Source organism: Acinonyx jubatus, chromosome B1, assembly GCF_027475565.1.
Source record: "Acinonyx jubatus isolate Ajub_Pintada_27869175 chromosome B1, VMU_Ajub_asm_v1.0, whole genome shotgun sequence".
Taxonomy (NCBI): Eukaryota; Metazoa; Chordata; class Mammalia; order Carnivora; family Felidae; genus Acinonyx; species Acinonyx jubatus.
Window position 1 is genome coordinate 108537317 of NC_069382.1, and position 25804 is coordinate 108563120.

General features: G+C 44.0%; 1 protein-coding gene, 1 long non-coding RNA gene and 1 other non-coding gene across 3 annotated transcripts; 1 reads left to right on the plus strand and 2 right to left on the minus strand.

Moving 5' to 3' along the window:
- Positions 1 to 5112: 5112 nt before the first annotated feature.
- Positions 5113 to 5252, minus strand: LOC113600998 (U4 spliceosomal RNA). Its single transcript, XR_003422118.1, has one exon. It is a non-coding gene; the product is annotated as a U4 spliceosomal RNA (small nuclear RNA).
- A 10583-nt stretch (positions 5253 to 15835) lies between these two features.
- Positions 15836 to 18785, minus strand: LOC106966340 (uncharacterized). The gene is made up of 3 exons (XR_003421235.2): positions 18625 to 18785; positions 17093 to 17171; positions 15836 to 16154 (listed from the first exon to the last, which is right to left on the minus strand). It is a non-coding gene; the product is annotated as an uncharacterized LOC106966340 (long non-coding RNA).
- Positions 18786 to 19605: 820 nt separating this feature from the next.
- Positions 19606 to 22100, plus strand: NEUROG2 (neurogenin 2). Its single transcript, XM_027062760.2, has 2 exons — positions 19606 to 19738; positions 20130 to 22100. Exon 2 carries the CDS (start codon positions 20131 to 20133, stop codon positions 20947 to 20949), a length of 819 nt encoding a protein of 272 aa, XP_026918561.1. The 5' UTR covers positions 19606 to 19738; position 20130; the 3' UTR covers positions 20950 to 22100.
- The last annotated feature ends 3704 nt before the right edge of the window (positions 22101 to 25804 follow it).

Consider the following 25804-nt stretch of genomic DNA (forward strand, 5'->3'; position numbering starts at 1 on the left):
TGTCAGTGCAGAGCCCGATGCGAGGCTCCATCTCATGAACTCTAAGATCATGACCTGGGCTGAAATCAGGAGTTGGACGCTTAATCAACCAAACCACCCAGGAGCCCCTAGAGTACCTCTTTTACAACAGAAACTTTGAGTACATTTATTTTATTGGCTGGATTATAATGGATTTGTGGCTTTGGGGAATAGAAATCATTCCTTGATTCAGTTGAAGTCAGTGCATTCATTGAGCATCTACTCTGTGGCTGGCCCCATATTCAATGGAAAGCAGGCTGGTTCAGTATTCGGGAACACATGTGTGTAGCTTGTCTTATTTGTCAGCCCAGGCATGGAGTACAGGTGAATTAGTTATGTACCACCTTGCGTCTATGTGGGGCAGGCTAAAGCTATCCCTGATAGACAAACTTGGCAGAATTCTTGAGGTAAAAATATCAGGCTTCTTTGACCATTCTTTTGGAGTGTCTATTTCTAAATAAAGCAAGAACTACTATGGCCATGATGATGTTGGGAGCTCAGATACATTGTTACCTACATTTCCAGATTCCTTACTCCTAGAGTTAGTGTCAGGCTTTGGGGTATGAGGTAGAGGCCAGATCTTTGAAGACCAGGTAAGGCAACGAGAAGTAGAAGAGGGCTGGATGTGCATGGAGGGGGGTAACTGATGGGGAATATTCAGGGTTGACAAATTCTGAGGCATGAAAAGATACCAAGTCTCACAGATGGGGTGAGTGTGTGTGTGTGTGTGTGTGTGTGTGTGTGTGTGTGTGTGTCTAACCAGATGGCATCTCCAAGTAGTCTATGACTCTTTTCACATATCATGGGCCATATCCAGTGTTTTGAATGCATAATGATGACCTTCCACATGGAGACATCACATGAGTGCAGAATCAGGGCATCAGACGAAGTATAATGAACAGCATTTCAGGGAAATTGCTGAGTCTAGACATTGTTATATGAGACTTGTTTTCACGTATCAGGCATACTGTGTAAGCAAGCTGACTGAATACAAGGGGCTAAGGACAAAATAAAGAACATATTGCAAAGGGTGCTACATTCATAACTTTAGTGCCAATGGCTTTTCAAAACCTATTCTGCATTTCTAAATTAGGATCAGCACCACCACAATAGGTTCTCAGTGCTTACACATTGAATAATATAAAATCTAGAATGTCCAGGTCACATGTTTTCCTTTCTTTTTTTTTAAACATTTTCTTCTATGTTTTTAAACAAATCAAGTTGAGCTTATTTTTCTCACCTTCTAGTATTTGTCCATATATATGCCTAATTTGTATACTTAAAGCATGAATACCTCACTTTGTTCTGTGTTTATTCATTATATCATATTTTCTTTTCCCTTCCTTTTGTCTAGGCTTATTTATATATTTTTGAGCAGGTAATAACATACACATGATTCAATATTCAAGAGGAACAAAAGGGAGCAGAGTGAAAAGTCTACTTCCCTGTTGTGTCCTTCAGCTACCCAGTTCTCTTCCCCAGAGTCAACCAATATTATAAGGTTCTTAAATTTCTTTCCAGAAATATTTTACCAGCATACAATAAATATTAGTGGCTTTGCCCTCTGATGGTACTCTACTATACACACTTTCTTGTACCTTGCTTTTTTTACTGAACAGTATTGTCTTCCAGTTCATGCCATGTTCATACTTTTAAACAATCACCTGAGATTTGTCATCAGCATAAATTACTCCAACATGCCACTGACCACAGCCTCTCCCTCACTTCCCCAACATGTACTCCCTGGCTTCATCATGATCTCTCATCTCCTGACTCCTTACTGTTGTGCCAACCCTATTGCATCCTTTGATCTTTTCCTGTCTGCCCAGACACCATTGTGTTAATCACACTCAACTGCCTTGGTGCATTGACTCTTCGCTGTGGGTTTTTCCAGCTGATAAAACTCTAACATCCTTTTCCATTTCTCATACCTGGGCTGCTGCTGGGTGCTCTTGAGAAAATTATACATGAAAAGATGAAAATTATACTAATATGCAAATGGGTGCCACAACATGGCTTGATAGCTTATTTCTTTTTGTCATTGAATAATATTCCATTGTTTGGATGTACCACAATTTATTTATCTACTTTTGTCATTGAATAATATTCCATTGTTTGGATGTACCACAATTTATTTATCTACTTACCTACTGAAGGACATCTTGGTTACCTCCAAGTATTGGCAATTATGAATAAAGCTTCTATAAACATCCATGTTCAGTTTTTTGTTTGGACAGAAGTTTTCAACTCCTTTGTTGAAACCCAGCAGTGTGATTGCTGGATCATATGGTAAGAGTATATTTGGTTTTGTAAGAAACTGCCAAACTATCTTCCAAAGTGGCTGTACCAGTTTGCATTCCCACCAGCAATGAATGAGAGTTCCTGTCACTCCATATCCTCACTGGCATTTGGTGTTTTTTGTGTTCTAGATTTGGGCCATTTTATAGATGTGTAGTGCTCTCGTTTTTTTAATTCACATTTCCCTGATGGCATATGGTGTGGAGCATCTCTTCATATGCTTATTTGTCATCTGTATCTTTTTTTTGGTGAGGTGTTAAGATCTGTGTACATTTTGGATACTCTGTATTAGATGTGTCTTTTGCAAATATTTTCTCCCAGTCCTGTGGCTTGTCTTCTAATTCTCTTGATCTTTTCTTTTTGTGTGTGCCCAAGTTTTTAATGAGGCACAGATTATCATTTATTTCTTTTATGGATCATGCCCTTGGTGTTGTATCAAAAAAGGCATCGCCATACCTAAAGTACTCTAGGTTTTCTCCTATGTTATTTTCTAGGAGTTTTATGGTTTTGCATTTCACATTTAGGTGATGGACCATTTTGCAGATTTTGTGGAGTGTCAAGTCTGTGTCTACATTCATTTTTTTGCATGTGCATGTCCAGTGGTTTCGGCATCATTTGTTGAGACTATCCTTTGCTCCATTTTATTGCCTTTGCTCCTTTGTCAAATATCAGTAGACTATATTTATAGGGGTCTATTTCTAGACTCCATTCTGCTCTGTTGTCTTTTTTTTTTTTTTTTTTTTTTTTTTTTTTACCAATACTACACTGTCTTGATTACTAAAACTTTATAGCAAGTCTTGAAGTTGGTAGCATCAATCTTTCAATTTTGTTCTTCTCCTTCAATATTGTGTTGGCTATTGTAGGTCTTATGCCTGGCCACATAAACTTTAGAATCAGTTTGTCAATATTCATAAAATAATTTGCTGGGATTTTGACTGGGGTTATATTGGATTGGCAGATCAAAGTGCAAAGAACCGATACCTTGATAATATCGAGTCCTCCTGTGCGTGAGGATGAAATACCTATTTATTTAGTTCTTTGATTTTGTTCTTCAGAGCTTTGTAATTTCCCTCAAATAGATCTTATATTTTAATAGATTTATACCTAAGTATTTCATTGAATCGGGTACTAATATAAATAGTATTGTGTTTTTAATTCCAAATTCCACTTGTTCATTGTCAACATATAGGAAAACAGTTAACATTTGTTTATTAACCTTGTAACTGGCAACCTTGCAATAATTGCTCATTAGTTTCAGGAGATTTTTGTGGACTCTTTTCTACACAGATCAATTATATTATCTATGAACAAAGACAGTTTTATATCCTCTTTCTTAACCTCCTTGCCTTTTATTTCCTATTCTTGCCTTATTCCATTACCAAGGACTTCCAGTATGATGCTGAAAAGCAGTGGTGAGAGGGTACATCCTGCCTTGTGCCTGTTCTTAGTGGGAAAGCTTTGAATTCCTCACCATTATGTATGGAATTAGCAGTAGGTTTTTTGTAGCTAGGCTTTATCAAGTTGAGAAAGTTCCCCTCTTTTTCTAACTTACTGAGAGTTTTTATCATGAATAGGTATTGGATTTTGCCAATTGCCTCTTCTGCGTCTATTGAGATGATAATGTGATTTTTCTTTCCCAGTTTTTGATGTGGTGGATTATATAAATCCCACTTGGTTGTGGCATATAATTCTGTTTTGGATTTCATTTGCCCATAATTTGTTGAAGATCTTTGCATCAATGTTCATGAGAGATAACTGTTCTGTAGTTCTCTATCCTTGTTATATCTGACTGGTTTGGATATTAGGGTAATGCTGGCCTCAAAAAAAAAAAAAAAAAGAATTCGGAAGTATCCCCTCTGCTTCTATCCTCCGGAAAGAGATTGCAGGGAATTGGATATTTGGTATAATTTCTTCCATAAATGTCTGGTAGAATCCACCAGTCAACCCATCTGGGTCTGGTACTTTCTGTTTTGGAAGGTTATTAGTTATTGATAAAATTTCTCTAAAAATATAGGTCTTTTCAGATTGTTTTTCTTCTATGAGTTTTGGCTGATTGTATCTTTCAAGGAATTGGTTCATTTCTATGGGATCAAGCCCCACTTTGGGCTCCACGATGAGCAAGGAGTCTGCTTAAAATTCTCTCCCTCTCGCTCTGGCCCAAACTTGCTCTCTCTCTCTCAAAATAAATAAATATACTTTAAAAAAAAGAAGTGTGTTGTTTAGTTTCCATATGTTTTGGGATTCTTCAGTTATCTTTCTGTTACTGATTTCTAGTTTAATTCCACTGTGGTCTGAAAGTCAATATTGTATGATTTATATACTTTTAAATGTGTTACGGTGTTTTATGGTCCAGAATATGTTCAAGCTTGGTAAGTGTTCCATGTATGAGAGAAATGTGTATTCTGCTATTGTTGAATGAAGTAGTCTAGAGATGTCAATTATATCCAGTTCATTGATGGTGTTGTTGAATTCAACTATGTCCTTACTGATTTTCTACCTGTTGGACTGTTCATTCCTGAGAGGGGTGTTGAAGTATCTAATTACATTAGTGGATATATCTATTCCTCCTTACAGTTCTATAAGTTTTTGCCTCCCTTACGTTGATGCTCTGTTGTTAGGTGCATATATATTAAGGATTGTTATGTCTTTTGGAGAATTGATTCCTTTATCGTTATGTAATGCCCTTCTTTATCCCTGATAACTTTCATTACTTTGAAGTCTGTTTTGTCTGAAATTAGTATAGCTACTCCCACTTTCCTTTGATTAGTGTTAGGATGGTGTATTTTTATCCTTCCACTTATATTTAATCTATAATTTGTCTGTAGTCAAAGTGGTTCTCCAGTAGACAACATATAGTTGTGTTCTGTTTTCTCAATTAGCAGTAATCATGCCTCGGATAAACCTCATTGGCTACGATACTGCCACTGCGCAAAGCTTGTGTTCTGTTTTTTGAACCACTCTGACAGACTCTGTTTTTTAATTGGTGCATTTAGAGCATTGACATTCAAAGTATTGTTGATATTTTTGGATTAATATCTCCCACATTCATTATTGTTGTTGTCCTTGATCTTTATTCCTGTTTTGTCTTCTTGGCTTTTTCTACCTTTTATCGTTTCAATTGAACATTTTATATGATTACATTTTCTTTTCCTCCTTAGTGTGTCAGTTAGACTTCTTTTTTTGTTTTTGCTTTTGTTGGTTTGTTCTTACTTTTTTACTTTTTAGTGATTGCCTAGAGTTTGCAATATGTATTTATGACTAATCCAGACCCATTTTCAAATAACATTATACCACCTCACAGGTAGCATGAGTACCTTATAATAACAAAATAAACCTAATTCCTTTTTTCCTGTTCCTTGTATCTTTGCTTTTATTCATTTCACTTATATGTAAGCAGACATAAGCATATACACATAAGTATACATAACTCAATACACTGTTGTTATTATTAGTTTGAACAAATTGTTTTCTGTTAGGTCAATTAAAAATAAGAATAATAAAGGGTTTCATTTTACCCTCACCTATTCTTTACTTGGTGTTCTTCTTCTTTATGTAGATCTGAATTTCTGAACTATATCATTATCCTTCTCTCAAAAGAACTTTTTTTTTAATTTAATTTTTTATTTTTTAAAATTTACCTCCAAATTAGTTAGCATATAGTGCTACAATGATTTCAGGAGTAGATTCCTTAGTGCCTCTTACCCATTTAGCCCACCCCCCCTCCCACAACCTTTCCAGCAACCCTGTTTGTTCTCCATATTTAAGAGTCTCTTCTGTTTTGTCCCCCTCCCTGTTTTTATATTTTTTCCCTTCCCTTATGTTCATCTGTTTTGTCTCTTAATGTCCTCATATGAATTAAGTCATATGATTTTTGTCTTTCTCTGACTGACTAATTTCACTTAGCATAATATCCTCCAGTTCCATTCACGTAGTTGCAAATGGCAATATTTCATTCTTTTTGATTACTGAGTACTCCATTGTGTGTGTATATGTGTGTGTGTGTGTGTGTGTGTGTGTGTGTGTGTGTGTGTATCACATCTTCTTTATCTATTCATCCATCGATGGACATTTGGGCTCTTTCCATACTTTGGTATTGTTGATAATGCTGCTATAAACATGGGAGTGCATGTGTCCCTTCAAAACAGCACACCTGTATCCCATCTATAAATGCCTAGTAGTGCAATTTCTGGGTCATAGGGTAATTCTATTTTCAGTTTTTGAGGAACCTCTATACTGTTTTCCAGAGTGGCTGCACCAGCTTGCATTCCCATCAAAAGAACTTTTTTTAACATTTCTGATAAGGCAGATTTACTAGCCAAAAAATGCCCTCAATATTTGTATTCCTGAGTAAGCCTTTATTTCACCTTCACTTTTGAAGGATAATTTCTCAGGGTACAGAATTTTAGGTGAGTGGTATTTTTTGTTTGTTTATTTTTATTTTTATTTTTGTCTCAACACTAAACATTTCACTCTACTGTCTTCTTGCTTACATGGTTTCTGAGGAGAAGTCAACTGTAATTCTTATCTTTGCCCCTCTACAGGTAAGGTATTCCTTCCTGCCCCAACCCAGCTTCTTTTAGTATTTTTTCTTCATCTTTGATTTTCTGCAATTTGAAAATGATAAAGCCTAGGTGATTTTTAGCAGGAGGTGGGGGGAGGAGTGGTGGGAATGGGGCATTTATCCTACTAGGTACTCTCTGAGGTTCCTGGATTTGTGATTTCGTGTTTGGTATTAATTTGGGGGGAAATTTCAGTCATTGTTTCAAATATTTCTTTGCTTTCTCAAGGGAAGGGCATAGGCTTGGAGTTCTCAAGCCTGGGCATACAGTGTGACAGATCTAGTCTGTGACCGGGATCCTGACCTTTAATTAATATGTGACCTTGGTGTGTGTGTGTCTCTCTCTCTCTCAAAATAAATAAATAAACTTAAAAAAAAATAGAGCACCCAGGTGGCTCAGTTGGTTAAGTGTTCGACTCTTGATTTTGGCTCAGGTCATGATTTCACAGTTCACGAGTTCAAGTCCTACATTGGGCTCTGCACTGTCAGCGCAGAGCCTGCTTGGGATTATGTCTCCCTCTCTTTCTGCCCCTCCCCAACTTGCTCTCTCTCTTTCAAAATAAAAATAAACTTGAAAAAATAAATTAACAAAAAAAAGAAGTAGTTTCTATTTTCTCAGTTTTCATCAGGTATCAGCCTGAAAACACTGTCTTCCCTGGCTGTTCACTACAACCAAAAAATATGGGGAAAGATTAAGTGGAGAAAAAACTGCCCAAGAAATCATTCCTTTAGAACACAGTTTTGGGGCATCTGGGTGTCTCATTTGGTTAAGCATCTGACTCTTGATTCCTGCTCAGGTCATGATCTCCCGGTTTGTGAGATCAAACCCCATGTGGGGCTCTCCACTGACAGTGCAGAGACTGCTTGGGATTCTTTCTCTCCCCCTCTCTGTGCCCCTCCCCAGTCATGCTTGCTTGCACTCTCTCTCTCTCTCTCTCAAAATAAATGAATAAACTTAAAAAAAAAAGTTTTATCAAGATCACTGATGTTGATCTGACACAGCCTTGATACATCTATCAACTACATATTATGTAATCAATATTGCTTAATGAAAAGAAAGAAGAAGAAAAAGTGATGGTCCTCATCTCTGTGAATGCTGTGTTAACCTAAATTTTCACTTGACTTTCTACAATGATTAAATTTACTCTGTGTTCTCTAGTTACAGATTTATTTCTCCATAAATATTAAGTTAGAATTTCAGTTGCCAAATTATGATTGAAATCACCTAGGTATCCTTTCTTGGCCAAATGCTTGGAACCAAGAAATGTATTACTGACTTCTTATTAGACTGTGTGCATATATTTTATTTGTTGTATTTATTATTTTAAAAATCTGTATGTCTTACTTGCTTTTATTTCTATTTTATGAGAAGAAGAAAAAGCACTTTGAGCTTTTCAGTTAAGAGGGAAGGAAAAACCTGTTACAATAAAACCTTAGATTGCAAGTAACTTGTTCCACGGGTGTTCCACAAGACGAGCCAACATTTCTAATCAGTTTTAACTTGATAAACCAGTGATGTCTTGCCATACAAGTAGTAAGTGATGACAAATGTCACATGATCACAACTGAGCCAGTGGTTCTCTGTCTCTCTCTCTCTGCTACATTGTGGGTGATCTCTCCTGAGATCATGCTCAGTCTCAGACCGAGGTGTTTGGGAGAAATCAGTTAACATTTTCAGAACACTGGAAGGTGCCCACAATTGGCACTAGTGTATTTTTTATCACTTCAAAGCACCTATGGACAGTCCTTTGTTTTCCATACAAGAGGAAGCTTAGGAATGCTTTGCTTCATTCTGGGTCAGGCTGCCTATAGATATAGACCCTTTCCTCTGCTGCCTTATTGCCAGTTACATTAAATATAGTATATGTCAAGCGTTTATTAATACTGTACTCAACATCCGTGTTAGCATATACAATGGCCCCCATGTAGAAAAAAAGGTGAAAAGAAAGGCAGTAAGAAGGAGATGATTATGGTGGAAGTTAAGAAGGAAATCATCAAAAAGTATGAACAAGGTATGTGAGTGGCCGAAATTGCAAGATTTTATAAGAAGTCTACATCTGTGTCTTTTCTGCAGAGAAGGAGAAAAAAGCAGAGGAACCCCTCCCTTCAAATGCGATTAGGGAGATGTGTAAAATGTGGGAAACAGTGCAAAATTTTGTATGAAAAAAGCACCACCAGAATAAGGCTGTAGCAGTGTGAGTGGTGAATCTGTTTAACGACAATGCAATGTCACATTTCGGCAAAATCGTCAACAGGAGGCAAAAGCAAATGTCCTTGGATAGGTTCCTTGTTAAAGCTGCACAAAAAGAAAAAGATTCCACTGAGCCAAAAGATAGCAGTGATTCCATTAGTGATAGTGAAAGTCGTCCTACACAATAACCCTTCTCTCTCTGTCTCCTTCACACCAGCCACAAAGGTTTTCAAAGATAAGTACAGGTTAATTTGTTTATTTTTCTTTATATTTTGCATTTTAAAAATTATTTGGTATTATATTACAGTATTGTAATCATTTTTATATGAATATTTTTGGGTTGTGGAATGAATTATCTGAGTTTCCATTATTTCTTATGGGGAAAGTCACTTCGATACACAAGTGCTTTGGATTACAAGCGTGTTTCCTGAACGACTTATGATGACAAACCAAGGTTTTACTGTATTTTAATAAGACACTACTCCTTGGTTAGCTTATTTTGAACAAAAGAATTGTTTCCAAGCATCACCATGGGGGTAGGTAAGCACTGTTTATGCCTATTTTGTGAGACACTGTGCCAAAGGAATATTCAGAGAGAAAACCAAATACCATGTGATTTTTCGGGAGCAGCCAGCAATTTATTCTCAGGAACAATGCACTTCGTCATAAAACAACTTCCTTTAAGCCTTCCAATGACTTGTTTTCTGAGAAACTGTTGATCTCAAATCCAATGTAGGCCAAATAATTTGAAGTATAAGGATAAAAGGTGATCAGATTCATGCAAAAAATAAACTGTATTTTCCTCCAATTTTTAGGGGCATATTAGATCCAGTGCAGCTGGGAAATTTAAAAAAGTTTTCTTTTTCAGAAATTTCTTAACAGACATTTACCATAAAAAAAAACTTTAGAAAATATCTCTTGATTTTTCTGCTTAATATTGTGAAATTATTCTTTTCCTTTCACCAAGAGAAAGTGAACTCTCAAATCCTCAAAAATAAAAAAAACCTTGGAGAAAAAGAGAATTTGCTGAGAAGAATGCCATTATCCTCTGGCAAATCCTTTCCTTTCTCTTATTCTCAGTCCTGCTGCCTCATACACAGACAATAACACAACATAGTTTCAGTGTGATGATTGGTGCTATAAAAATGCAAAGTTAAATAGAAACCCACAATAGTCTCCTTCAGGGTAAAGATGGCTTCTGTCAATAAAGCCAAAGCCCTAATAACATCAGAAAGCAAAATTCAGAATTAAACAAATTCTGGATCCTGACTGTTTTTTAAATAGAAGTTTTAAATGCCGTATTTTCAAGCACAGAATGTAAGAGGAGGAAAGTTTTTAATCACTACTAAGAACAGGTCAAGAAGAAGTACATTTAAGGAAGATTAGACACAAAGAATTTTCTGTTAACAAGTGCCATTTAAAAGGGGGATATACTACTTTGATACATGGTTAAAAAATCTTTCTTTAGATATCCATCAAAACACTATCTGTGATGAGATCTCATCTCTTTGGGAAAATTATATGTGATTTACCCAGAATATAGAAAACAATAGCATCAAGGAGATTTCCTTTCCCTATCCAACCCCAAGAATTGTGTTTTACAAAAATATTGAAATTAGCACTGAATGTTTCCTATACAACAATGTTTACACTGTGGTTCAAGAGCAAGTTTTAAATGTTGGTTTCAAGTTACAGAAGCCAATATCAATCAATAACAATCAACCAAAGATGGATCAATCGATCCGTCTGTGTGATCCTTAATTTTAACCGTGAAGGAGTTCTATGATCTAACTCACCCCAGTTCAGGCATCTCTGATCTGAAATTTACCCCCAATCTTTGACAAACACTACAAAAGACAAAGGTGAACCCCAGAAGGTCATTAGCTTTTAAATAATAATTTCTGATTATAAATGTCCCCAAGTTTACCTGGCAAACACAAAGAAGCAAATTTCAATTACCACTACCCAATGGCAAAAAAAAAAAAAAAAAAGAAAGCACGATGAATATTTTTCTTTCCAGGATGTATGTGTTTTTATGTCCCTGCAATCTTTCAAGTATACATATTGTCTACAAACTGGAGTCATACTAAGAATTACATCATGATTTTAAAGGTGAAATATCTGCCAAAAATATTTGAAAGTTTGCACGACATTTTGTTATTGTGGTAATACTATAACTTATTATTAGACTCTACATTGGTAAATATGGTCAAACTTAAAAAAATCACAGGCGAAGTGCTAAAATTATAAGTCCTTAAGTTATCTTTGACAATTGGGAAAGCCCAATTTGCCTGACAAAGTTAAAGACAAGTACATTCTAGTGGGGAAGAAATGAAAATGGGTAGCAGAAATTGGAATTTGAGCCTCTGAATCCAAGGGATGAAGCTTAAGGCAATTGGCACTGTGTGCCTCATAGCCCCCTCTCCCAACATACATGATATCCAGCTAAAATGTGTATCGAATATCAATTTGGAAGAGAAAAACATATACTAGGGGAACGGCAAGCAATCTGAGAAGGAGTCTGGAAAGTGGCTCTTTGTGTGTCAGGAGAAACATTCATCTACACCCTTTATATAATATACAGATATAGTGTATGCTCAATAAGTGCATATGAAGTCCTTTCAACAGTCTGGAATTCAGGCCTTTTCCTTAGTCTACTGCATCTTGGTGTCACTTCTAGCTGGTGAATAGAGAAATCCTCAAAACAAAAGTCTTGGGGCCTAGGCCCCCTTGTTCTCAAACTTGGCCGCCATCAGAATCGCTGGGGGAGGTGCCTTGTATGTTTACTTCGGCTCCGAGGCGCACACACACTACGGACGCTTTTGAGTCTGATGGTTAGAAGTGGCCGGGTGCCATGCGTTTGTAAAACAAGTCCAGGTGAAGGCACCAGAGGGTACCACCGGAGGAACTACGAAGTGACGGACAGCCCAAAGTCCTGTTTGCAGCCGGCGGACCCCGGGCCCCGCCGTAGTCCGCCCGTGGTCCCGCCAGGGGGCGCCAGGACCTCGCCGCGCGCCCAGCTCCCCTGGACCCTCTGCGCTTAACTCTAGGTGTGACCGGAAGGGAGCCTGACCCCGGGGGTGCGGCCGGCGGTAGGGGGCGCCTCTTCCAAACCCAGCAGCCCCTCGCGTTCCCGCGGATATCGCCCTCGCGTGAGATCTTGTTTTGTGTTTTGTTTTAAAAGCCTTCTCCGTCCCGGTACTGCTTGAAGGCGTAAATGAGAGACGGTGGGAGGGGTGGGAGGGGGAAACGGAGAAAAGAGGCGCTGGAGGACTGAATGCCTTCTTTAAATTACTGCTGACACCTCGGTTCCAGGCCCCTAAAATCTCAATCAACAATCCATTAGAACTCAACAGGAGTAAAACGAAATCCTCGTTTAAGTGTATTTATCCGATCTCCTTTCTCTCTTTCAAATGCAAAATCCATTTCAGCATATGCCCCCTTCTTTCTCTGGCCTTTCTCTCAAGACTGGCAGCCCATACCACTCTTGTAAATATGAAAGATGCTAATCATATGACATATCACGTCTCCGTCGGAGCCGGAATAAAGCCTTCAGATTTGGGATCATTGCCTCCAGACAACAGCTTCATCAGCCGGAAAGTTGGTTTTTTTCTCCTTTCCTTCAACTCTCAATCCCTTCTTTGTCTGGAGGAAAATGCAGCCGACTCGAGCCACCCAGGCCATATGGTTCACTCTGTATTTTCTTAGTTGAATTCTGTATTGTTTCTGTGACTTGCGAAGTTTTTTTGGAAATGCGTATAAAGACATAGACGAGCTACTTGTGCAGGGAGCGCTGCCCGGGCGCGCCGCGGCCGCCCCCTCCCGGCCTGGAGACCCGGCCGTCGCCGCTCCGCGGCGTGCGGTGTCAGCGATGGCATTAGCACACTGACGTGACCAACCACCGAGCCGGCCGCAGCTGTCTGGTTCGCTCGAGGTGCGTACTCTGCGCCTTGCACGGCGCCTGGCACATAGTAGGCGCTCGAGGAGACTCGGGGGCAATGAAAGAATGAATACATCAGCGACAAGGGTCGACCCCGAATGTTTTCGGTTCTAAAATATACTTTGGGTCTCTCAAAAGAAAACGTAGTCTCGCTCTCTCTTGACACTAATAACACTGTCTTATCGTCCACACAACACACGTTTTCCTGATTTCTGCAACTCTCTCTTTTCTTGCCTACTTATTTGAATGCAAGCTTTATGGGAGTAGAAATCGTGTCTGTCTTGCGCGTCGCATTGTTCCCAGGGGTTGGTACAGTGCTTGGCACACATAGGGTACTCATTAAGTGTATTTTGAACGTAGGAAGGAGGGATGATTGAATGAATGAGTTAAAGCGGTAAACGGATCCTCCTATTCCTCAAAGATACGATTAAAGAAACTTCTCTCCTAAAGTTTCGAATTTATTTAGTGCAATCTCACCCTTTTTAAAAATCTATATCAGCAACAATGAAAAATGCATTTATCTCCAGAAGAGAATTCGGTGTTTGGGGGGTTTTGTTTTTTTTCTTTAGTGGGGAAAGCAGAGGGGAAAATCAGCTTTCAGATCTTTATCCATCGCTCTGAATAAGTTTTGTGTTTTCCAGGTTCGGTACTGTCCGGGCGAGGGAGCAGGCTGCCAAATTTCCTTTCTCTCGGTCTAACTCCTTATACAAACCCAAAGGGCCCTTTCACCAAATCATTAAATTCTACAGAGGTGGTCAAGCTCGCACTGCTTTTCATGAAACGGAGAAAGAAAAGGGTCCTTGAAGTTTAGAAGATGCCCAAGGAAAACTCCTTGAATGACATCAAAAGAATGAGTTTCCATAGCTGTTGAAGCACGAGGGCCGTGTATCCGCACAAAGGGGGACCGGGGCACCGGGACGGGCCCAACGCTCTGTCCCAGGACAATTGGGTCACTGAAATAGGGAATTAATTACCATTGGAGAGTGGGCAGCCCATTCACCACTGGCTGAGTTTTATTAAACGCCAATATAAATAACAAAACAACTCTTGTGGCTGCACTATTCCTACACGCCAAAGGAAGGATTATGCTGGGGATTAACATCTTAAAGTCTATGAGACTTTCTGACTCAAGGCTCGGAGCTGGTAATCGTGTTTGTCTCCTGGTTCAGCGATTAGTGCTCTCTTTCTTGCACTTTCCCCTGGATAGCCAATGTCCCTTTTTGCAGGCACGGAGGGTTAGGGTGGGGGAGCCTTCTTTCACTAGTGGGCCCCCAGGTCCCCATTCACGCGCCGGCTGTTCTTTTCCTCTTACCTGAAGAAAACAATCAGAAAGCTGGCGTGGATTGGCAAAATCTTCTAACAGGGATTTCTTTCCTTCCTGGGAAAGCAAAGGGGCACTTGGGTCGTTTAAGGAGTGAGGAGAAGCCTGTAGGGCACTGCCTTTCCAGAGCTGATGGGGACAGGGTTAGAGTCCGGGCGGAAGAAAGGGAGCCTCCCCTCGCTTGCCGGGCAGATCTCGCCGCCTTCAAGACGACCTCGTGCGTCAAGATGGGTTCCCTGAATATTTGGCTTGAGGGACCAAAGCACTTTGTGCGGGCTTGGAGCGAGGATCTCGGGAATGGGGCTCCGACAGGGAGTAGGGTGGGGTCGGTCGGGCGGGGAGATGGTCTACCCTGCCCTGGATCTCCTCCCGTCGATTTCTCCGCGACTACCAGTTTATGGAAGAGAGGGGCGGGGGCGCTGGCGCGGTGAAGCTCCTAGCTTGCACCTCTCCAGTACGAGGGTGATGCCCAGTCCTCCCCGGACAAGATCCGAGGGGAAAGCCGGGGAAGACTGGGAATTCCATGCAGGGGTCCAGGACGAAAGTGGGGCGTGATTTCAGTTTTGGTTTTTCTTTTTTTTTCCCCCGGAAGGGGACCGCCAATATACCCGAGCTCACACTAGCTGCCAGCGCTTGTCGTCACAAATAACGAACTCTGGCAGCGCGAGGAGTCCTCGGCGAGGAAAGCTAACCGTTTCCAGCCCGGCCTCCCCAGCCCTGGAAACGGCGTTTGCAGCCCCCAGTGAAGAACTAACGATCTTCAGGATTGGCTAACTTTTTCTCTCCATCTTTACGCCTTTCTGAGCGCTCCCTCGGGGGATTAGGACATTAGGCTATAAAATCCCTTTGGCAGGCACGGCACCCTATCCTTTTAGCAGGGTGTAGACGCTCCCTCTCCTTGCAGGCAGGATGGTTTACTGGGAATTGGGGGACAGGCTCGCTGGGCAGGCAAATTTTTCCTCCTGAACTCTGGGAAAAGAGCCCTCCCTCGCGGCCTCTCCGCCCACCCTCACCCCGCATTCACCTGCAGCAGCGTGAGTTTGGGGAGGAGACCATTTGCCCTCTTTGGCCACTTGTGAGGTCGAAGTGTGGATGGGATGTAGCCTATGGCCCCACAGCAACACCTACCCTAAACTTTAGGGCTTTTGGGTCGCCTCAAAGTTCAAGCTTCTTAGAGGCAACAAAGACTTTCTAAAGATCTCCACCCTCTCACCCCTCCCCTTACTTCACTTTTCTCTCGCTACACGATTCGACCCCCTTTCTTTCGAAGGCTTAGGGATGAGTTTAAATCATTGTGCTCCCATCTCTTGATAACTGCCTGCTTTGAGCTTTTGTTCTCTTAAAGTAGGATTGCACACTGAAAGAAGGGCTGAAGATGAACAGTTTGACCCTTCAGGACAGTTCACGTAGTGGACAGGAGCGGCCCTCGGTCACCGTCCTCACTGATGGTATTCACGCGCTCCCCTCCCCCTTCGCATAACATTTCAGCCTCGTTTCATCTGGACAATCTTTTAGACCACACAAGTGCCTCTTGAATTTATTTAAGTTAAAAGAGTGCTAGAAGAGTCCAGCTAAGGATATTTGGCGTCGGTCACGTCTTCGCACATCTGAGTACAAATTGAAATTTCTTTCTTTCAGCAAAACTGAGCAAAATGCTGAACAAAAAGAATTCTGCAACAGAGTGTGAATGGTTGGTTTCTGGACTTCACTAGCGTTGTTAGACTGTTCTTGGAGTTGTTTCTTTTCTTTTCTTTTTAAAAATAATATTCTTCATAGTGGGAAATATTTCCAGAAGTGCTCTATTACTGAGTGACGATTCTCTTGAAAGCTATAACACAAACATACAACCAAAATTCTTAGAATTCCAAGATGATATAAAGGGTGATTTTTAAAAACTCTGTACTTTGCACAGTAATCTAAGATACACCACTGCATACACCCAAAGAAGCCCTTATTTTAAAGATAAAATTCTATGAACTCCATGATATCCTTATATTTATAAAGATTAGAAGCTGATTTACGTCTATGTTTGAAACCTTAAGTTTCTCCGCAGAATTTTTCCTTTTGAAGGAAATTTCTGGAATCTGAAATGTGCAGTTTACCCTCATGATATTTTATCTTTACTAAATATCTGCACAGAACATGCTTAAATATGTATTATTAACTTCTTACGGTGTAGAAAGTTTGGATTTTGACAAGAGAAAGCATGCACCCCTTCGGTGCATCATAAAAACATAAAACCTGGGAGAACATAAAAGCTGGGAAGTCAGACACCCAAATGCTGTTAACAATCAACTCAAGAAATCCATTGTGTGTTTCACTAGCACTAAGCATTAGACCCAGTTGGATCTCTGTGTAGAGTTATACAAGATTTACCAGATTTTCCTTTAAGCTTCTTAACTGGATTCTGATTCTGTTCTTCACCCAAATATATTTTATCGTATCAACCCAGCACTTTCTAGTCAAACCAAAAATTTACAACAACCTGTCCAAAGGGTACGTTTCTACTGATACCGAAATAAAGCTTCCTTTGCTTTCTGTTACATTAACCAATTGGCTTGTCATTCTTTGCGGGCAACTCCTACATGAGATGTATCTATCTAAAGACTGACACTCCGTGCGTGGTTCCTCCCATCATCCCAGTATTTCTTTTTAGCAGTCTTTGATCATTTCCTCAGAACCCAGCCTTCTCATCCTCTGTTTCACTCAAAGTAACACAAAAATCTTGCATCCACTGCAGTGTTCCTGTGTTCCTTCAATCTTTACCTGCTAGCCATGACTTTGAAGGCTTTCTTTTAGAGGGACTGTGAAGAGTATTCACTTGTTTGGTATCGGTGAGCATCACCTGCAAAATAATGTTAAGATATACATGCAACCATGGTAAAGCACTTCTGGTAACTTTTACTACTGACCTATCTTCTGCTTGATCAGACTCTTTTATGAAGTTCTGATTCTGTAGGCTCATGATCCAGAATCAGAGACCCGAAGAAGTGTGAGAGAGGCAGATGCTGTATTCTGGAGACTGAAAGTGTCTCTCTTCTTTATAAATGTTTGAACTGCTAACACATGAAATCAAGCTGTTCTGAAAAGATTGAGGGGGCATCTGGAGAAATAATGCTTTTAAGCATAGGGAACTTGCTCTTTCCAAGGGGAAGAGAGGCAAAACACAAATATCAATGAGCAAAGTGAAAATTGAGGCAGTTTTCAAATCATTTCAAGACAGAAGGGAGTCTGGAGGTTGGAGGGCTGCAGTGGGCAAAAGTCTCTTTCACGGGATTCTAATTTTCATTTTCTTTACTTTGCACCTTCCAATCCTGCAGTTACTCCATGCAGAAAGCATTAAACAAATTGAAACCATGCCAAAACACTAACAACCGCTTTCATCATGCCCTTCTCTGAAATAAATTTGTTTCCAATTCCTACAACCTGAGTGGCACAGAGACCTGAAGACAAGAATCTTTTCTCTCGTCACTTTTCAACTTCCACCATTCCAAATACGCCTTGCTTAAACTGAATTTGCAAAAGGGAACTCAAGGGACTCCTCTCCTATCTACCGCAGTCCAGATTCTTGTCAGCTACTCTGGCACGGTCTAACGCTCCATCCGGCACACACACTTCTAGGGACTCTGGTTCTGTCTCTAAGAAAAGTCAGTCAAGGCGACAAGAGGGTGGGCGTGAGCGTGGGGGAGGAGGAGAGAGGGAGGGCCGACGAGCAATTCAGAACAAGTTCCCTCCGAAGTCCAGTAGCCCTCGGCTCTATTTTCCCGTTGAAAAGCGCCGAGTATCGGGAGGACGGGCCCCTTGTCCCTACAACGCCCCCCAGCGCGGAGCAGAGGTCACGGAAATGTCAGCTCAGCCCAGGCGCTCACAGGCGCTGCAGGTCGGCCGCTCCTCCCACTCCGCTGGCTGCCACCCTTGCAAGGAAGCCACCTTGTTGTCTGGCTCTGCCGTAAACCGGGGTTAAACCCCAAAACAAAACAAACAAAACAAAGCAAACGAACAGACAGAACCTGTGTCGGTTCCCGGAGACTCCGTTTGTCACCGGCAAAATGAGGAGGGTTTTAGCTTTAACCTGTGAGTGCGTTTATTCTCACATCCTCTAAAAGCCCATCTACCGCTCCCGCACTGGATCTCCCCTTCTAGGAGACGCCTCGATGAACCTTCCAACGTCCTCTTCCTTCACCCTTCTACGCCATTCTCTCTGGAACCTAAACACGTTTGCCCACCATGTGCCCACAACTCGCCACCCACACCCCACTCCTCCCTTGACCAAATGAATGCGTTTTAAAACCATTTACTGTTTGGTACAGCTCCTAAGAGGCTTTGCCAAGAGACGCCGGGTAGCACCAGAGGGTTGCTGCTTTCCCCGAGATTCTGACCCCCATTAACTAATTCCTCGGAGCTCAACGTCCGGGAGCTGAGAGGCCGGGCAGCGCCTGGTGCGGTGAGCGAGCGCGCGCCGGGGCTGGGGGTGGGGTGCGGCCGCAAGGACGGGGGCGGAGGGAGGTAGCCTCCGTCTCCCCAACGGCCCCCGGCGCCCCGGCCCCTAATGAGCTGCTGAAAGGGAGCGGGCTCCGGTGCGCGTGGCTCGCAGGCCTCCCGGAGTCCGGGGCGCCCTGATTGGCCAGCTGCGCCTCGCGACCTCCATTCATTAATAAATTAGCGGCACGCTCCAGCCGAGCGCGAGCCACCAATCACAATGGGCAGCGGCGGCGACAACAGCCGCAGCTTGAGCTGAAGCTGCCACCGCGGCTTCAGCCGCTCCGACCGCAGCCTCGAGCTCCAACAGGAGCTTTAGAACCATTTTATGCTGATTAGATAAAGGGGGAAAAGAGAGGCGGGGGGCGATGGGAGGAGGAGGATGGATGGCAGGGCCAGGGAGGGGGGAAGCGGGTGAAGAAAGAGAAAGAAATGAATGATGATAATGCAATGAAAAGAATAAGCCGGGGGAGGGAAAAGCGGGGGAGAAGGGGGGCCTGCACAGGGGGGAGGAGGAGGCGGCGGCAGGGGTTGGGGGGGAGGTGGGGGCCCTGGGGGCAGATCTGATTGTTTTCTTGGTGGTATATAAGGGGTTTTAAGGAGAGTCGTGTGCCAGACACGCAGCCACTGAACCACAAGCAGCTTCGCTTTAACTGGAGTGCCCGGGAGTCGCGTGCCAGGAGCTGCACGGCCGAGGACTGACTGACAGACAGACACGCACCACCACCACAACACACGAGACCCGGGCGGATCGCCGCGGCCTCCGGGGCTCTTGGCAAACTCGCCAGTCGGAGAGGTCCCCCGCGGAGCCGCGCCAGATCCGCCGCTTTCACGCTAAGAGAAGGACGCAGCGCTGCGCTCCCGGCAGCGCGGAGAATCGCAGCACACGCCAAAGTAATAGCTTCGCCGAGACGCACTGAGGGAGCGAACTACGTAAGTATCCGCCGGTGTCTTCCAACTTGGAAGGGTGTTTCCGGCACTCTTTTCCGGCACTCTGTTCCACCACGTCAGAGCACCCTTTGCAGGCACAGAATCTTTGTCCCAGGGGCTGCTGTCTCTTTCCGGGCGGGAACACAGCCGCGAGGTCGACCAGCCGAGGGCGGGACCCTGTTGGCTGGCAGCGGGGACACAACGAGGGGCTCTCCTGAGCTTGGAAAGCACTGGCGGGGTCTCCTCCCTAACCACGTTCCTCCTTGGCGCCGCCCTTCCGAACCAGTCCTAGTGGGTGCGCGCAGGAGTACTTCCCGCTGGCACCAAGAACGTGCCTCTGCTTCTGTATTTACATCTCGTTTGGTTCTTTCTTCCTCCCCGCTCTCCCCGGTAGGATGTTTGTCAAATCCGAGACCTTGGAGTTGAAGGAGGAAGAGGACGTGCTGGTCCTGCTCGGCTCGGCCTCCCCCGCCTCGGCTGCCCTCACCCCGCTGTCGTCCAGCGCCGACGAGGAGGAAGAGGAGGAGCTGGGCGCGTCGGGAGGGGCGCGACGGCAGCTTGGGGCCGAGGCCGGGCCCGGGGGGCTGGGCGGCCCGTCGGCCGGAGCTGAGGGCTGCCGGCCAGCGCGGCTGCTGGGTCTGGTGCATGAATGCAAGCGGCGCCCCTCTAGGGCGCGGGCCGTTTCCCGCGGCGCCAAGACAGCCGAGACCGTGCAGCGCATCAAGAAGACCCGTAGACTGAAGGCCAACAACCGTGAGCGCAACCGCATGCACAACCTCAATGCGGCGCTGGACGCGTTGCGCGAGGTACTCCCCACGTTCCCGGAGGACGCCAAGCTTACCAAGATCGAGACCCTGCGCTTTGCCCACAATTATATCTGGGCGCTTACCGAGACCCTTCGCCTGGCGGACCACTGCGGGGGTGGCGGCGGAGGCCTGCCGGGGGCGCTCTTTTCCGAGACCGTGTTGCTGAGTCCGGGAAGCGCTAGCGCCTCCCTGAGCAGCAGCGGAGACAGTCCGTCGCCTGCCTCCACCTGGAGCTGCACCAACAGCCCGGCGCCGTCCTCCTCGGCGTCCTCCAACTCCACCTCCCCCTACAGCTGCACTTTATCTCCTGCCAGCCCGGCTGGTTCTGACATGGACTATTGGCAGCCCCCACCTCCCGACAAGCACCGCTACGCACCTCACCTCCCCATAGTCAGGGACTGTATCTAGAACTGCCATCCTTGCTACCCGCGCCAGGCCTTAGTGGGTTCCCTTTCCTGCCCTGGACCAAGCCCTCCCACCCCTCTCCTGTCCCCACTTCTACGCCCTGGAAACCATCTCATTTCGCAGGGCAGATGTAGCAGTTCTGACTCCTGGGTTGTTTGCTGCATTCCTTGGCCAAGGGTTTCCTTCCGTCAGACGGTCTCTAATTTATTGAAGGTGTGATGGAGCTTATTGTCAAAGAGGAGGGTAGAGTTTGGGGGGGGGGAGGGGGCGTTTCTTAAGGCTAAAAAGATGCTGGGAAGCAAAGAAGGTGGCCAGTCTAAAGAGTTTGCAGAGCGGACTGACGCTCCTCCCCCTCTCTGTAACACTAGAGGGACCCGGCGCAGTGCGTGTGAATCTCCCAGGGGGAATGCAACTGGTTCCTCTGATCTCTTCACCTTTGCTTCTACATAGAGATGTTAATGTCGAGTAGAAAGAAATGTATCTTAGCATCTGAATGATTTTACCGGTAATAATATTATCCACAGATTTGCAATGGCTGGCATCTGCTTTATTCCCATTGCTGTCTGCGGGCTGTGGGAATTTCACCTGTCAAACCAAACTTTCCCTCTCTGATGTGCACTTTGTTCTGTTTCCCAGATTCGTCACAATGCCTATTGTCCCGTCCTTCTCTTTCCTTTTTCTTCTCCATTTTGCCATCTGTCTCTTATGATTTATAAGGGGGAAAAAAGTTGTTTTGTTAGAGGGCCAGGTTAGAAGTCATTGTATAATTTGTAGGCTTTGTAATGATTGAATGCAAGCGTGGAAATTTAGGCTGAACTCTCTATCAAAAGGAAAAATGTGGAGGAAAAGGGAAAAATCAGGAGGGAGGATTGCTTCATGCATTATTTATCTCGACCTTTTAGGGGAGAAGGAACTCCCCCAGTCTTTCAAGAGATTAAAAATAAATCAACAGACTGAAAACCTAAGCAGACACGGAGCATTATCAGGATCAGCCACACACGTGTTCCCTTCTATTTATTATAAAGAAATTTTTCATGGGAAAAGTATGTATTTTTTGTATATTCAACAGAGTTTATTCTAGTATGTATTTACATCTTGAACAAAAAAAGTTGTTCTTGTGATTAAACTATAAATAAAATATATAATTTTCATAATTTCTGTGTGTTGTAACTTTTGCCTGCTTACGTGGTTTTTAGAAGAATGTGTTGTGTCTTTGTGAAATTCTCCTTATAGCAAACTGAGTAGAGTCCTTGTATTTTTCATCAGTGTTTGTGTGTATAATTTCACTGACACATAAGGTCTAAGAAATCACAAGAAGCTGAATCATATTTGAGACACTAACACTGACATCAGAGTGTTGCTCTGCATACAACCAAAATTTGATTTTTAAGAAATCAATTTCTGAGCATACAAGATCAGTAAAAAAGGGTTGGGGTGGGGATTAAAAGATAATTAAATCACGGTAAGTTCCAAAGTTCAGAAACCTTGATTTAAAAAGAGATAGTGAGGTTGAAATTTCTTCTTAGAATGTGTAAAAATGTGGTGCCTACACTTTGAGTCTCAATTATTATCTGTAAATTGTAGGAATTAGACAATGACTTCTAAGGAAGGCCCCCTTCCAGTTCTAGCATTTGTATTGTATTTATAATTCATTATCAGAATCTGATTTTGTATTAGCTGCTTTAACAAGCTTGTTGGTTTGAAAAGCAAACTCCTGGAGAAAAAATACTCAGAGTGAGCTGGGATAAAATTGTATCTAAGGGAAATAGCTCAGCTTTCATTTTTTGTTAGAATAATTACATAGCCAAAACTTCTTCAAAGAGAAAGCAAAAATGGTTTCCTAATCTCCAAAGCACAAAACTCTATAACTTGCACTTCAATCTCCAAAGCAGAAATGAATAGCACCATGGGTCAAAGATGACCAAGTGGGATGAGCACTCGGTGTTGTATGGAAGCCAATTTGACAATAAATTATTAAAAAAAAAAAAAAAGATGACCAAGTGAAGGTTGACCCCATTCTAGATTTAAGCCCCTTCCTTGGGGGGAGGGTGTCCACTGGACTACACAAGCTTAAAAAAATCACCTTGGCAAAGAAATGGTCATTCGTGCCCAACTCCCCCACCGCCCATGAACTTCATATCTGCTTCTGGTTTGGGTTAAATCCTCCAGTCCTCTGCTTCAAGCAACAATAACTTCTCCTGAGATATCTATCTGAAATGACTCCTCCTGTCTATCCATATGGAAAATATTAAGTGTTTAATATCTTAATGACTCCATTTTTTATCAAAGGAAGAACCGAGCCAGGGTTTTGCTTTGTTTTCATAGCTGGACATAACAGAGACCTGTTGGAATACCTTTCCATTTTCAAGCCTGTTATTCCTAGGCACTCTTGATAATCTGATATGAGAAAAAAGTGCCATACCTCATATTTACATTTGTAATTCTAATGTTTAAGAAGCTAAACAACTGTAAGCAAAACAATTGTAGTATGTATGGGCGTTTTAAAATGTCAGCGTTAGTGACAAATAATTGTTCTCATCATGACGCGGCTTATGTTGATACAAGATGCTGCTTTCAGAAATTTGCCAAAGAAACAGTTCATGGCACAGGTCTGTGGAGGCAAACTCTCAGGTGCAGTTACTCTCCCAAGACTAGGGGAAACCTCCTCAGTTGGTGAGGTGACCCCATAAACAGGTGACACTCATTGTTTACTTGGAGAGGCATGGTCAGATGGTCCAGTAATCACAGCTTTGAGTAAGAGTAATACAGCGAACGACTAGACCCGCTACTTTGCTCAGCCTAGCAGCCACCTCCACACGGCACCAGAGAGACCTGTTTAGCTGGAGCTTGTCGGTCCCCATAGACGTCAGTGGTCACACATGGCCAGAATTCCATCCACCATTTGTGATCTACACTCAGGCTTTCCCTTCCCCATCTAGAGCAGACCTTATTTTACACTAAATTGGTGCAATTATTTTTTATGGCGTCCAATCTCTCTTAGTGCTTAAGAATGTTCTTTCTGCCTCACTTCGCGCTGGAAGTTCTCCTCCCCAACCTACAGCAACTTCCACAGCGCGTGGGCTGAGGCCCCACGGCCCTTTCCTCGCCTCTGTAGGAATGAGAATTACATGGTTGAAGCCGCTGCTTCTGCAGTAGCGAGTGTAGTCGCTCTTCCAGTTTCTCCATTTCCTCCCCACGCTTTGACCACACCATGAAGAGCTGGTCTGTCTACACCGAGAGGGCTCGTGGGCCGCCGAGCGGCCATTCTTTTCTGGCAGCTATCTGATGGCATACGTTTCAAACTAGGCCAAGGCAATGTTCTTCCGATGCCAGTCCCGCACCAGCAGAGTTGCTAGATCTTTCCAGCGCGCCAGCCCGTGAGCTGCGCGTGTTTACCTAATGGCTGAGAGGTGTGAAGCCTGGTTCTGTCCTCTTTGGAAACGTGGCTTCGACGCCGTCAGGTTTCCGGCACAGGTTATATTTATTTGTTCTGAACTGCCCAGGACTTGTTAACAGCCTTATTATTTCTTCACCAGATTTTAAATAAATCCAGCTGAGGGCCAACAGAGGAAAAAAAGCAGAGAGGTGGGCTGCCAACTGCTGGGCCCGCCGCGGGACCCCGGCCCAGGCCCAGCCGAGGTTAGAGGAGCCCGGGGTCCCGCCGCTCCTGAGCAGGAGTTGAGCCTTGCAGGCTGAGGCTAGGGCAGCCGAAGGCCCAGGGCGGCCTTGGCCGGGAGAGGGCGAGGGGTCGTCGGTCCTTCTCCGAGTTTAGCCCGATTACGCACGAAGGACATCCCGGCCCAAGGCCCGCTTTAGCCGCGCACACCCCCGGGTCCTGATGGCAAGGGCTTCTGGCTGCGGCAGGCCAGGGCTGCGGGAGAGGCTGGGAGCTGCGAGTCCCCCACCCGTCTCGCCCTCCGCCTGCCGCCGTTCGTCGGGCGCACCCCCTGCATTGCACAGCCTTGGGCAGGTTCTGACTTCTGGGCACCCACACCTGGAACCCGTTAAAAGCGCCTCCTCCGCGTGCCGGGCCTCCTCACCCCCCGCCCCCCACAATCCCCCGGCGCAGCGCCCCCTCAGTTCTTGGGCTCCCAGGCGAGCTTTGAATGTATTAATTAAATAAAGCAGGCAGCCCTTGAATCGCACCGATGCAGGGCGCTCCCGGGAGCGTGAAAGTCCCGGCCTCCGAATCCGCAGAAGAAAATGTGTGAAAAGAGAATTAGTGAAATTAGGTTAGACCAATAAAACGTGAGGGCTCCAGCACCCCCCTTCCCGCTCCCCCAGCCTGGGGCTAGAAGGGCTATCTGGTCTGATCTATTGTTTCCCTCCCTGGCAGGGGGTTCATTGTGTGATAAATAATTCCCCTTCCATTTTATTCTTAAAAATAAAGGGGGGGGGGGTATTTGCATAATCAGTGCTTTGATGTGGCCAGAAATCGGAGGCTTGGTCTCCCCAAGTCTGCTATTGGTAGCGAAGCAACAAAGCTCGGTCCAGATCTTTCACTTCGCTAACAGTGTGTGGGGCAGATTGTCAGAAACGGCAGCGTTAAGCTGCTGCCTCCCTTTTTTAAAAATTCATTTTAATGATTACACTTAAGGAATGTCAAGTGTGTGAGTGTGAAAAACGAGGGTTCTCACCCCCCACCCCCTCTCCCTATCCTCTAGGGTTCATTGCTCTGGGCAGTTAGTTTCTTTTCCAAAACCTTTGGGTGTGGATGTGGAGGTAGCGGGGGCGGTGCGGCTCGCCAGGGGCCGCCCCACGTGGCACACGGTGGGCACCGCAAGGTCCGGCCGGGCGCGGAGGAGCCGGAACTGCAGGAGCGGTTCTCCTTGCACCCCCACCCCCACCCCCACCCCCC

Coding starts and splice junctions, on each gene's coding strand:
- NEUROG2 (XM_027062760.2), top strand. CDS start 20,131: ATGTTTGTCAAATCCGAGACCTTGGAGTTGAAGGAGGAAGAGGACGTG.